This window comes from Rhinopithecus bieti, unplaced genomic scaffold (assembly GCF_001698545.2).
Source record: "Rhinopithecus bieti isolate Rb0 unplaced genomic scaffold, ASM169854v2 scaffold_29830, whole genome shotgun sequence".
Classification (NCBI taxonomy): domain Eukaryota; kingdom Metazoa; phylum Chordata; class Mammalia; order Primates; family Cercopithecidae; genus Rhinopithecus; species Rhinopithecus bieti.
Genome location: NW_016813163.1, coordinates 1,761,988 through 1,776,588, shown reverse-complemented (window position 1 = coordinate 1,776,588; position 14,601 = coordinate 1,761,988). Strand labels below are relative to the sequence as shown.

General features: G+C 40.6%; 1 protein-coding gene across 1 annotated transcript in view; it reads right to left on the bottom strand.

The window, feature by feature from the left end:
• The window catches only part of LOC108512456 (uncharacterized), a 71,523-nt gene extending 57,697 nt beyond the window's left edge, over positions 1-13,826 (bottom strand). The window contains exons 1-3 of the mRNA XM_017847725.1: positions 13,603-13,826; positions 12,942-13,486; positions 7,642-7,759 (exon numbers count right to left, since the gene is read on the bottom strand). Of these exons, the coding sequence (XP_017703214.1) occupies positions 7,642-7,759; positions 12,942-13,486; positions 13,603-13,826 (887 nt within the window). The remainder of the gene's footprint in view (positions 1-7,641; positions 7,760-12,941; positions 13,487-13,602) is intronic.
• Between the last annotated feature and the right edge of the window lie 775 nt (positions 13,827-14,601).

The following is a 14,601-nucleotide window of genomic DNA, read 5'->3' as shown; positions in this document are numbered from 1 at the left end:
GGGCTCTACAAGCCAAGAAATGCCTGAAGCTGTTGATGTGGGAAGGAAGCCAGGAGCAGATTCTTCCTCACAGCCTCAGAAGGAACCATCCCTGCTGACACCCTGACTTTGTACTTCTAGATTCTCAAGTTGTGATAAAATAAATTTCAGTTTAACCACCCAGTTTGTGGTATTTTGTTATGGAAGCCCTAGCAATGAATGCAGGAGTATGGGGAAGGAGATCCTTTCCTAGAATGCTTGTGAGAGGAAGAAGTTGGTGCAACTTCTTTGAAGGGAAATGTGGTAATATTTATTCAAATATAAAGTCACATGTCAATTGACCCCATCATTCTGCCTCTGACTAGTCACTCTAGGGATATAGTCACATTTTCCAAAGATTCATTTCTAAGAATGCTCATTGCAGTGATATTTTTGATAATAAAACCCTAAAACAACCCGTGTCCATCTATTGGGGAATAGATAACAAGTCATGTGTTTTCATGTAGTGTGATATAGAGCTACAATACCATGTAAGCACTTCAAAAATTTAAATGCTCTGGAGTATTGAAGTTTTAAAGCGATTTGCAGCAGATTTATTTGATGCTGAAACCTGCTCTGTGTTGACATGAGGCTTTTTAAAGTCTTTATTCATCACAGTCAATGTAAATATTCATTTGTTACATTGCAGAAATAGCAATGGCAGTTAAATAAGAAAAGCACCCCCATATCTCTCTAGGAATTTTATTATCATCTTTCTAAAATTTGGAAAATTGTGAATACTGAATTACATCTAACACCAAGGATTTGGGACAATGGAACATAAGCTGATATTCACAGCTGTTGAAATGTATGTGATAAAAATACTATACACAGTGCAGATTAGAAATATCTATCACCTTTGATATTATTAAGTGAAGTAATACCCTCAGTGTTAATACTAGGTAAAGAAAAAAAAGCAAGGGCACAGAATAGTATATGTAAAAAGTTATTTGGGTAAATTATTACAAGCACATAAACATAACTGAAAATATATAAAAATCTAATTATGATGTTACACTCTAAGTATTGAGATCAGTTCTGCCCTCATTCTCTGCCAAAGCTGTCCTAGTTAGCAATGTACTGACCAAGGCAGACAGCTTTTTGGGGTCTGGCTTTAGCAGGAAGGCTGTGAGGGGCTGAGAACCTTGCTTCACTCTGCCTTGACTCTGGTTAAGGTAACCTGATTTGTCTGTCAATACATAGTTTCTAAATAAATGTCTCCCAGGTACCAATGCATTGCATTTTGGGCGGATTAATGGAGATTAAATCAGCATCTTTAAAGAAGTCGATAAAGGCATCCTCTCTCCCTCCATCCTTCTCCTGTTTCCTCTGTTCCCTTCCTCCTGACCCTCTTCCTATCTCCCTCCTCTTCCCTCAACTTCCTCCTTCCCCTGCACCTTCCTGTTCTTCCCCCTTTCCTTTCTTTCTCATTCCTTCCTCTCTGTCTTCCCTCTGTCCTTCCTCCATATCTACCCCTCCCTGTCTTCTTCCCTATCCCTCTTATGTTCACTCTCCCTCCCTGTCTCCCCTTCTCTCCCTTTCCTGTCTTTCCTTCCCTCCTTCTATCTCTTCCTTCCTCCCTTTCCCTCTTCCTCATTCCTTCTCCCTCCTTTCTTCCTTTTCCCTCTCTCCCTCTCCCTGCCTCTGTTCCCCAGTCAACAGCTGTGCCCTGAGTGCACCCTTGTGAAACACTTGGCCCTGACCTTCACACCCGGAATTGATGGGGGAATAAGACAGTCATTGTGGGAGGCACGGCTTATGCTTCTTTCTCTGCTCCTTCTTCTGGTTCCCTATTTAGTTCTTTTACAAACAGATTTCACAGAGTCAGCTAAAATGTCACCTTTATTATAACTAAAACAAAAATCCTATGTTTCTGTGTTTGTATTATCTGAATGTGCAGATTTTCCTACAGCACCAGGTAAGACTTCTGTAAGAATCAAACTGGCCTGCAAGCTTTCTGAGGACCATTGCTAATCAAACAACCAGTTTAACCCTGGGAATCACTAGAGCTCTATGCCTGCAGCTAACTTTCCCAAACATGCCAACATTTCCTTCAAATAAATAGACTTTGTAAAAATTGCACTTGAGAATCTGCACACCTCCCTGTGCCATACATCTATGGCACCCTGAGCACAGTCCGGGACTTGTTCCCTTTTCCCACAGCTGTGTCGCCGAGGTAGCTTAGGGCACTGCTCTGACTCTGGCATCCTGTGAGAAACACCATGCTTCCAAGGCAAAATTGTCATGCTCAGTTCTTCTTTTTCTTTGCCCGCTAGAATCCTATGATTCCCGGAGTGCAGCAAAGCCCTCAAGACATCTGATCAGCAGTCTGCCAAGCTCTTTCTTTAAATGGCAAAAAGGATCAGGCTATGAGAGCCTGAAAGTCAAAACACCTTCAGATTTCACATCCAGTGTAAACTAAAAATAAAATCCTAAACTTCCATCACCCCACCAACTAAATGAATCTCTTTTTGGCCAAGGGAACACCAGGATAAACCTGAAGAACTGAATTCTTAGGCATGGCAGGAAGGGAGGCCGGACATGCCTCATTCAACCCCTGCTCTTTTGGAGGTCAAGCACAGCTGACCAGTATTAATGTTAAAATACAGATCATGAGATGGATAAAATAGGCTCTTTGTGGCAATAAGGCACCACATTATAGATAGGACCTAAGGCCATGCTAGGCAAGGGTTAGGTTACACCTGCAGGTCATCAGTTTTGCCATATAGGATCCTTATCTCAAAGCATTCCTTTCTGCTGACTCTCAGATTTTAAACAGAGTCTTACTCCTTTAACCAATTGCAAATGAAAGAATCTCTAAATCCACCTATAACCTGTAAGCATGCTCATCAAGATATCCCACCTTTTCCAGCTGGACCAATGTATACCTTCCATGTATTGATTTCTGTCTTTGTGTAATTCCAGCCTCCCTAAAATGTATAAAACCAAAACTATGATCTGACCACCTCAGTACCACTTACTCGAGGCTTCTCAGGTTTGTGTTTTTCTTGGGGTCACAGTTACTCATATTGGCTCAGAGTAAGCCTCTAAATATTTGACAGAGTTTGTTTGTTTCTGTTAACACCAGCCTATCAGTATTTCCTTCTTGGCTCCCAGACTCCAGTGATCTCTGTTTCCTGTAAGTAGGCTTTTCTGGGCTAGAATCTGGGCTATGAACCCTACATAGAAAAGTTGCCTTAGCTGTTATGAATGAGAACTCACAAATTAAAATGTCTAATTCTTCTCCCCAGTTACCTCTTCATCTATTTACCTATCCCTTTAAAGCTCTTCGGTATTTAGGTGTTAAAGAGAAACCTGGGGAGAAAGCAGACAAGAATGGTAGCTTGAAAGTTTGTGCTATTTGTGAAGTGGGCCAGACACAAACGGAACTCAGGGTAGATTAGCAGCTCTACAAATTAACACTTGTAATCATTCCATCTTCTTGTAAATAAAGCTTATTTATTTGAATGTAGGTGAAATACTATTATAAAGATATTGATGATGTTGATAGGATGGAATGTTGATTGACCTGAAAAGAGGCATCAGCTTTCTCATGCAGAGATTTACAGGGATTTGTCAACTCAAAGAAACCTGTGAAGTCCACTGATCGCAGCCCTTCATTGTGAGGAGAGGAACCAGCTACCCAAAGAAAATGGAGGCCTCAGTAAGGAAGTGTGCTCAATGCGCCCCCATGCCTGCGTTTGTTTCAACAGTCCTTCTGGAGCATGGTAATATAGTTAGTTTCTTAATGACAAATTATAAGTGGACACACTGCAGCATAATTTTCCAGAGTCTAAAATTTCAAACTTAGAGAACTTCAGAGAAATGCAAGCATTTATTTTGCTGGAACCTCAAGGCACTTCTGCACAGCCTTCCTGGATGTTTCCCTCAGGCCTAGCAGAATTCTCTTTACACATCTATAGACTCTCATACATGCCTCTGTGCTGGGACTTAGCCATCACAGTCATGACTGCTGGTTAGACTGCTATTGGTGAGATTGTGCTGTATTGCCATATCTAATGCAGTACCTGACTCGTCGTTCCTTAAAAAAAAAAAAAAAATGTGATTGCTGAATAAATGAAGAAACTGCTGCCAGCCAGGGCTGCTGGGTGCCTTCTCACAACAGGAAGTCTGTTGTGAAGTTGCTGTGAGGGTGCCTGTTTTCTTAATAAGAGTTTACTGCATAGAAAATGTACAGAAATGAGCCCACTTTTAAATCTTGGCATAGTCCCTTGCATCTGTCACCTTGGCAAGTCATGTAACTACTCTGAGCCCCAACATCTTTATTTGTTAAAAACAAAACAGGTAGTAACGACATTATTGTTGTTTTAAAAAATGAAGGTCATGACGGATTGTTGTAAAGATTAATTTTCATGAGTATGTAAAAATTTCTAACAACTGCCAGGCATATTTTCAGTGCTCAACAAATAAATCTCAGTAGAATCTGAATCTGAATGTTCCCTCCTTTGGATAATTTATTTTTTCCTTACAGGAATGCAACTTTGATTACCTCATGAAACTTAGCAACACAATACTATTTTTTGAGGAAATATGCATTATAAATAACTTAATGGAAGGCACTTCTTCTATAAAGCATATTAAGTGATTCCCCAGCTATACAAAAGGGACACTTGCTTCTAAAACCACCTACACCAGGCTGAGGCCACACTATATCTTCCTAAAAGGCATGCACAATATAAAAGTGTCTCTATTTTGAAGATATAAAATAATACAAAGAAAAGGGAAGTAAGCATTCTAGGGCCACATAGCAAACTGGTGACAAAATCAGGAAGATAATTACATTCTGAATTCATGGACCAATGCTCATCTCTTTTATTTATCTTGGAGGTGAAGTTGGAGTCCAGGTATGATAAGATGATTGATTCTGTTTTTCTTAGCACTGGAAAGGAATGCCAGAGAAATGAGACATACCCAGGTTTGTCTCCTTAATTCATTTGCCTTTCCTTACTTTGTTCCTCTTGAAACAAATTAAATCTGTAATTTTTTAAAGTTGTCATTACAATATGAATGTATTTATTCCTTCTCCTCTTCTTCCTCTCTCTGTTGATTGCTTGAAACCACATAAAAACAAGCAAATGTGATGGTGATTAAGTCTTGGCAGAAGATATTTAGTTGATGTATCGATTCTAAGTTGCTATCAGGAAAATAATTAAACTAAGATTTCACTGGTGATTTTCTGGTCTGCTAGGTGTGAAGGACATTTATTTGCATTAGTAGAAAATAAAGTTCTATGCTGTTACATAAGACTGGATATATCTAATTTTTTTTTTTAAGGGATAGATTTACTTTTCATTTAAAACAATGAGAAAATTGCTACTCAGCAAACAATTTATTTTAAGCCAGTGGGTTTTAAACGTCAAGCAATTGCTTTTGTTCTTTGTTTTCTTTATAAGTTCAGCATTTAAATGTTTTCTCTTCTTTTGTCTTACATTTTCGTTGGAGTTCATGTTGTGTTTCTTTTATTATCACAGGAGCTGCAAATATTTATTTTTAATATTCTGGTCTCAGAATAAGAAATGATATTCAGCACCATGGCAAGCACACTTACTTAGCATAAGAATGCATTCTATTTTAAAAGCAATTGCATAGGCAACAGCAGCACTGGAGCTAGAATAATTTATTTGGGGAAACATGGCTATATGATAAAAACACTGAATGCTGAATTATTGGTATAATCCTGGGATCAGGATGGTGGCTTCTTCTGTTTGCTTTTCTGTACCTTTGTCTGCCAAGGTCATATTGTAGTCATATCTTGAATCTTTAGCATCCTAATGCATTTGCATTTTACCTATTTTCAGAAAAGAACTGATGTTGTACTGTAAACATGTTATAATGCTAATGTCAGAGAAAAGACTCCTCTTCTTTGTTTCCTTGACAAGCTTTTGTTTGTTTGTTTGTTTCTCAAGTAGGGAAGGGAACAGATAATAGAAACAATATTTTTTTAATCTTTTTTAAAGAAGAACATGATTTATTGAAGGCATTTAGAGTTGCAAATTAGCATCAATGCCTACCACATCATTATTTTTTTTGCTTCCTCCCCCTTCTTCCCCTTCTCCACTCACTACCATACAATTTTTAAAACCTTATTTCAAATAGGATTTGGAAGAAGGAGTAAGGAAATCTAAAATATGAATTAGTTTATTCACTAATTACAGAGTTTAAAAGTTCAGTGTAACTTCAAACTGAAAAAAAAACATATATTGCTACTTCCAGAAAAGATGATGTTATTTTCTTAAGATTTCTTTTTTACAAATTTCGTATAGTAAGTTATTCTTTAACTCTTCCTTTTGGAGTATAACATACATAAAATAAATGACTATGTCTGGAGCGTCAACAGTCACTACAGTTTCCATGCTTCCATCCCTAGCAGTGGTCACCACTCTATCAGCATAGATTAGTTCTTCTTACCCCTCACTTTTGAACTGTAGATAGGTTAATCGTTTTTGTCCTCTTCTAGCCCCTTTGTGTCTGTGTTCTTGACTGGGGTATCCTTTTGTTCACATTGAGATTATCAATAAACAGCTTATTATCCTCCTCACTTTAAGTCACTCAAAGTAGAAACTTAGATTTGAATACAATTCGTCACCTGATTCCTCCAAGCACTGAGGTCTTACTATTGACAAAAGAGCTTTTTTGAAAGTAGTTATGTTGGGAACACTCCAAATCTTTTCTTCCAGCTATTTTGAAATATATCCTAAGTTATTGTTAAATATAGTTGTCCTCTTGTGCTGTTGAACACCAAGACTTATTCCTTCTATCTAACTTTGGAATGTTCCTAACACAAATCAATGATAAATGTTTGAGATGATGGATATCCTCATTACCCAGATTTCATTATTACAAACTGTGTGCTTTTATGAAAGTATCACATGCACCTCATAAATATGTACAAGTATCATGTATTCATAAAGTCTTTTTAGGTATATCTTGCCCTGTGGTTCTAGCAAAGATGGGATCGAAGATGGAGTAGCCCCTTTACTCACAGGTTCTCCCACTTAGAAAGTATAAAACAGGTTACAGCAAAATGAGCAAGCATAGAAAGAGACTGAACGGTGGAAAGAAGAAGGTAGGCTGCCTGGCAAACTGCGGACTTGAGAAAAGACACCATGGCAAATTCCCTGGGTATTCCTTTTGCCACTTCTATATTCTAGAGAAGGCACTGCGGAATCTCCAGAACTACTAATAGACACACACACACACAAAGTCCAAGAAAAGCCTGTTACCTTAGCCAAAGAACTTGGAAAAGGTTGTCCTAACAGAATGGAAATATTCATTGACAATATCTGCCATACTTCAGGCAAACACCAATAGAACCCTGGCAGACCCCAGGCTTCGGCAAGGCTGAAGGGAGCCTATTTCCCACCCCACCTCCCTCTTACCTGTGCAAGCAGCAGCCCTCCAACACCCCCTCCCTGCAGAGGCAGGCAGTACTTTGATCTTCCCATGCCGGTGGGGTCAGTAGGATTCAGCAGAGAGTGGAGGAGGCTCCACCCTCCACAAACAGTAGGAAATTTAGCCTGATGGAGGAAGGCCAGGCTGACCAGCACTCCACCCAACTCAGTGTCAGTAGGACCCAGTGGAAAGCTGAACGTGCTTACCTACCTGGTACTAAAAAGGGGAAGAGGTGGTTTGAGATGAAGCGGGTTGACTTCACTGCCCCATCTCCCTATCCCTGTGTCATCAGTGGGTTCCAGTGAGGAGCTAAGCTTCTTCCTCATACCTGTAGAAAAAAAAAAAAAAAAAAGAAAAAGTGTTTTTTGAGTCAGTCCTCAGCGTCCTCCCTCGATGGCATCAGTGAAACACAGCAGGAAGTAGAGGAAACGCTCTCCCTGGGAGACAACAAGCAGTACCAGTTGGTGCTCATTTTTGCTGGAAAGATAAAGTGTCAGTGAAGCCTGGGGAGAACTTTCACTCCACGCATCTGCAATAAGGCAGTGTGAGTCAGTGCTTCGTCCTGGTATCTATGGAGTCCAATGAAAAGCAGAACATGCTCACATGCCATGTTTTTTAACTACACTTCAATGAGGGGATTCTTTGGTTGACTACTTAATTACTTGAATAGTATTCAAAGTTCAGCATACAATGTAAACCACTCATCCTATCAAGAACCAACACAATTTTAACGAGAAAAGTCAATTAACAAGTGACAACACTGAGAAAAATCAGATACAGCAGTCTCACTATGTCCATGAGACATGTTCCATGATCCTCAGTGGATGCCTGAAACCTCAAATAGTACCAAGCCCTATATAGTATGGATTTTCAATCTGATACCAAGATCTGCAGACAGATAGTGTATGCAGCATGGATACACTAGAAAAAGGGATGATTCACATCCAGGGCAGGGAGGAGCAATACAAGATTTTATCACATTACTTAGAATGGTGTGCAATTTAAAACTTATGAATTGTTTATTGTTGGAGTTTTCCATTTAATATTTTCAGACCACGGTTGACCATGGGTAAGGGTAACTGAAACTATAGAAAGCAGAACTGTGGATAAGAGGAGACTGAGACTTATATTGGGATGATCTGAAAAGAGTTTTTTTTGTTTTGTTTTTTTGAGACAGATCCTCGTTCTGTCGCCCAGGCTGGAGTGCAGTGGCGCGATCTCAGCTCACTGCAAGCTCCGCCTCCCGGGTTCACGCCATTCTCCGGCCTCAGCCTCCCTAATAGCTGGGACTACAGGTGCCCACCACCACGCCCAGTTATTTATTTATTTATTTATTTGTATTTTTTAGTAGAGACGAGGTTTCACCATGTTAGCCAGGATGGCTTTGATCTCCTGACCTTGTGATCCATCTGCCTTGGCCTCCCAAAGTGCTGGGATTACAGGCATGAGCCACCGCACCCAGCCTATCTGAAAAGAGTTTTAAAGCAAACACTATAAAACTACTTTAACAAGAAACTTAAAATTATCTGGAAACAAATTGAAAAACAAACAAACAACAATTTCAACAAAGAAATAGAAACTACCAAAAATAACTAAATTAAAATTATAGGACCAAAACTACAATAAAATAAAACACTTGATGGTTGAGTTCATTAGTAGAGTAGACATGGAAGTTGACAGAATCTGTGAATTTGAGGACAAATCAATTTAATTTATCCAATTTGAACCACATAGAGAAAACAGACTGAAATACAAAATTATTAAACAGAGACATGGTGTATTAGTTTGTTTTCACACTGCTATAAAGAAATGCTCGAGAGTGGGTAATTTATTTAAAAAACAGGTTTAATCGATCCACAGTTTTGCATGCCTGGGGAGGCCTCGGGAAACTTGCAATCATGGTGGAAAGGGAAGCAGGGATGTCTTACATGGCAGCAGGTGAGACGGTGTGTTTGAAGGAGGAGCTGTCAAACACTTACAAAACCGTCAGATCTCATGAGAACTCACTCAACTATCATAAAAGCAGCATGGGGGAACCTCCCTCGACATTACAGGTACCTTTCTCAACATGTGGGAATTACAATTTGAGATGAGATTTGAGTGGTGAAACAGGGCCAAACCATATCACCTGGGTTCCTATGGAACATTCACAAGAGAACTGAGTATCATTCAAGTCCCAGAAAGGTGATAATTAGCGAGACTGAAAAAGCAATGAAATAATGGCCAAACACATGTAGTTATAAGAACCTGAGTGAAATTTAATGGAGAAAGGCTGAATGTTTTTCTCCTCAGATCAGGAAGAAAACAAGGATGTCTGTTCTCACTACTCTTATTCAGCATAGGACTGGATGTTCTACTAGAGCAATACAAGGGGAAAAGCATAAAAATAAAACTGTCACTAATTGCTGATGACTCAATGAGGAAAATTATAAAGAATCTACAAAAACATCTCTAAAATCAATATGTGAGTCCAACAAGTTCACAACGTACAGATCAACACACAGAAACATTCACCTTCTAATACAACAAATACGTGGAAATCAAAATGTAAAATACAATACCATTGTCTTAGTCCGCTTGTGTTACTATAAAGGAATAGCTAAGACTAGATAATTTATAAAGCAAAAGGACTCATGATTCTCATGGCTGGACGATTGGGCACCTGGTGAAAGCCTCAGGCTGATTCCACTCATGGCAGAAGCCAAAGGGGTGCCAGAGTGCGGAGATCAAATGGCCAAACAGGAAGAAGGGATGAGGAGAGGGAGGGGAGGGCTAGGCTCTTTTTAGCGACCATCTCTAACAAACTAATAGAGCAAGAACTCAATACTATGAGGACAGCACAAAGCCATTCATGAGGGATTCACCCCATAACCCAAACACCTCCCATTAGGCCCCATCTACAATATTGGGGGTCAAATTTTACCATGAGGTTTGGAGTGCAGTGGCGCAGTATCATATCACTGCAACCTCCGTCTCTTGGGTTCAAGTGATTCTTCAGCCTCAACCTCTCGAGTAGGATTACAGTTACCCACCATCATGCCGGGTGAATTTTTGTATTTTTAGTAGAGATGGAGTTTCACCATGTTGGCCAGGATGGTCTTGATCTTTTGACCTCATGATCTGCCTGCCTCAGCTTCCCAAGTGCTGGGATTACAGGTGTGAGCCATCGTGCCCGGTCAAAATGCATATATTGATTGAAGCACAATGTAATAATTTATTTCTAAGTTTATATTATTAAACTCTTCTTGATCTTGGCATTCTCAAAACTGTTAATTCTGTAAATATACTACTCAATAGGAGTGTGCTAAGAGCATATTGGAGAACAATCAAAATCTGCAATTCACATAAGCATAAAAAGCATACTTGGTTTAGAAGTCTAACAATAAAGAAACACGGTTTTAATTTAACTGAGGCTTCCCAAACTCTTTCTACAAGACGGTTATTGTCTAACATTCCTTAAAACTAGCATTCAACAGAGTGCATACTTAGAAATGCAGTTTCCCCGTTTTTCTAAATAGCATGACATGTATTTGAATTCCCACTAAACTGAAACAGTAATAAGTGAGAATTCTGGTTCATAACAAATTTATAAACTTTTCATTGAAGCAATTCCTTCACGGTGGGAAAGGCTGAGTAACATCATTGCAATGGCTTTTACATACCATAGCTTAATGTTTCCATTTCAAGTAACTACTACTATATGTTTTTTGTATTTTCTCTTAGTGACATATGGAGAAAGATAAAATAAGAAAAGTTAAAAAGCAGACGAGAGAGAGAGAGAGAAAGAAATATTCCTTCTCTGGGTCAAAATGGAATAAAGAAACTGGATTTACCATCCTGACTTAAAAGTAAACATAGCCAAAACATATGCAACAACAGCTCGCAGATGTGGACTACAGTCAGCACAGAGCTGTGATTCCTAAAGTTTTCAGGCTACATTTCAGGGAGGGGGCATCCAAATAGAATCCAGCAGTTTTGCTGGACTGAGATCAGTAATCTGGAAGAGCTGGCAATGAGAAATTATGGGAAAAAAATAGAAGAGAGAAGATAGCTGCACAAAGAGAGAATCAGAATGCCCTGTGACACTGAGTGTTGATATGCACTGCATGAGAAGGAAATATCTAAGACCAAAACAAACAAAAAAAAAAGAAAAGCAGTAGACAGAAAATTTTCTGGAGATCAACCAGAACTAGTAATATTTCACATTCCCACTTGTCAAAATGGAAAGACCTCATAATATATGGGGAATCAAGTAGAGTCCTCCAAAGCACACCACCTGGGGAAAAATTAGTCCCAGGCTAAAGGTTGTCCCAGGCCCATTCTAAACACTTAAAACCAAAACAAAACTCCAACACTATTTATACAAATACAACAAAATCTAGGAACCAACGAAGTAAAATTCAGTGTTTGGTATCCAGAAGAAGAAAGAAAAAATTACCAGGTATGCAAAGAGCAGAAAAATAGAACTCATAATTAGGAGAAAAAAATCAACCTATAGAACCATATCAAGAAATAAGACATGATGGAATTAGCAAACAAGGACACTAAAACCACCATTATAAATATTGTATAGGCAACTAAATAGCAGAAAGAATGACCACAATGAGAAGAAAAGTGAAGATATAAAAGCCATTTAGAGATTCGAGATGAAAAATAAAACATCTGAAATGTGTGTATATATCTCACATATACTATGTATGCATATATATGAGACATATGTATCATATATACTCTCCATATACAAGTGTATATATAATACACTTGGAAATATATCATATAAAATCCATGTGTACTTACGGTATATGATATATATCATAGTACATAATATGTATCATCGTGTATGGAATTCGTGGGTTCTTGGTCTCACTGACTTCAAAAATGAAGCAGCAGACCCTCCCAGTGAGTGTTACAGTTCTTAAAGATGGTGTGCCTGGAATTCGTTCCTTCTGATGTTCAGACGTTGGGAGTTTCTTCCTTCTGGTGGGTTCGTGGTCTCACTGGCTTCGGGAGTGAAGCTGCAAACCTTCCAGGTGAGTGGTATAGCTCTTATGGTGGGGCATCTGGAGTTGTTCATTGCCCCCAGCAGGTTCGTGGTCTTGCTGGGCTCAGGAGTGAAGCTGCAGACCTTCCCAGTGAGTGTTACAGCTCATAAAGGCAGTGCAGACCCAAAGAGCGAGCAGCAACGAGATTTATCGCACAGAGCAACAAAAAACAAAGCTTCCTTAGCACACAACGGGACCCTAACAGCTTGCCCCTGCTAGAGTGGGCAGCCTGCTTTTATTCCCTTATTTGACCCCACCCACATCCTGCTGATTGGTCCATTTTACAGACAGCTGATTGGTCCGTTTTAGAGAGCTGATTGGTCCGTTTTGACAGGGTGCTGATTGGTGCGTTTACAATCCCTGAGCTAGACACAGAGTGCTGATTGGTGTAATTACAATCCTCTAGCTAGACATAAAAATTCTCCAATTTCTCCCCACACCCCCACTCAGGAGCCCAGCTGTTTTCACCTAGTGGATCCTGCCTCAGGGCCGTGGGTCGAGTTGCCCGCCACTCCCGCCAGGCTCCTGCACTCCTCAGCCCTTGGGTGGTCCATGCGACCGGCGCCGCATGGACCGGCGAGGCTCTGGGAGGGGTGCTGGGGCCTGGCGGGCTGCGGGTCCGGATTCCTGCCCCGCAGGGAGGCGGCTGAGGCCTCGCGAGAATTCGAGCGCGGTGGGGGCAGGCAGGCAGTGCTGTGGGACCCAGCGCAACCTCCTCAGCTGCCGGCCCGGGTGCTAACCGCCTCACTACCGGGGCCGTCGCCGAGCAGCCGCTCCGAGTGCTGGGCCAGCCGAGCCCGCGCTCACCTGGAACTGTCGCTGGCCAGCGAGCGCCGCGCGCAGTCTCCCTCCACACCTCTCCCTCCACACCTTCCCGCAGGTAGAGGGAGCCAGCTGCCGCCTCCGCCAGCCCAGAGAGGGGCCCCACAGTGCAGTGGCGGGCTGAGGGGCTTCTGGAGCGTGGCCAGAGTGGACACCGAGGCGGAGGAGGCGCCCAGAGCCAGCGAGGGCTGCTAACACGTTGTCACCTCCCATCATCATGGGGTATGTATTATATGCATATCATATTTCATATATACATGTAANCGCTCCGAGTGCTGGGCCAGCCGAGCCCGCGCTCACCTGGAACTGTCGCTGGCCAGCGAGCGCCGCGCGCAGTCTCCCTCCACACCTCTCCCTCCACACCTTCCCGCAGGTAGAGGGAGCCAGCTGCCGCCTCCGCCAGCCCAGAGAGGGGCCCCACAGTGCAGTGGCGGGCTGAGGGGCTTCTGGAGCGTGGCCAGAGTGGACACCGAGGCGGAGGAGGCGCCCAGAGCCAGCGAGGGCTGCTAACACGTTGTCACCTCCCATCATCATGGGGTATGTATTATATGCATATCATATGTCATATATACATGTAATATAAATGTTTTGTGTGATATATGTACACATGTGTACATGGTATGTAATTTTGTATACGTATACATTTGTATATATGTAATATGTGCCTATATTCACATGCATACATGTATTACATATGTTATAATTGTATATGTATTCTACATATATACATATAGGTCTACATATATACATATGTATACTACATGCATACATATAGCTCATATATATAGGATGAGATAAGAACAGATTTGATAGTACAGAAGATAAGATCAGTAAACTTGAAGACATAAGAATAGAAACTGTCCGTAATAAAGTACAGTGAGAAAAAAGGAGTAAAGAAAATATAGATCACGAGGGACTTACAGAGAAGATTAATGTAGACTAACATATGTATGATTGAAGCCCCCAAATGAGAAGAGAAATTTGGGAGAAAAATTATTCGAAGTAATAATATCCAAAAGTTTGCGAAATTTGATGAAATTTATAAACCTAAAATTCCAAGGAAATGACCTCAGGCAAAATAAATGTAAGGAAAACCACCGAATCCACATGATAATCAAATAACTTGAAATGAGATAGAAATACACATTGTGCACACAGAGGACCAAAGCTCAGAAGATGTCAAGAACTATGAAAACTGAAACTTGATGGAGAGACATCTTTAAAATACTCAACAGGAAAAAAAAAAAGAAAAAACCTATGAACCTAGAATTCCTTACCAGTAAAATAGCTCTCAAAACTGAAGACA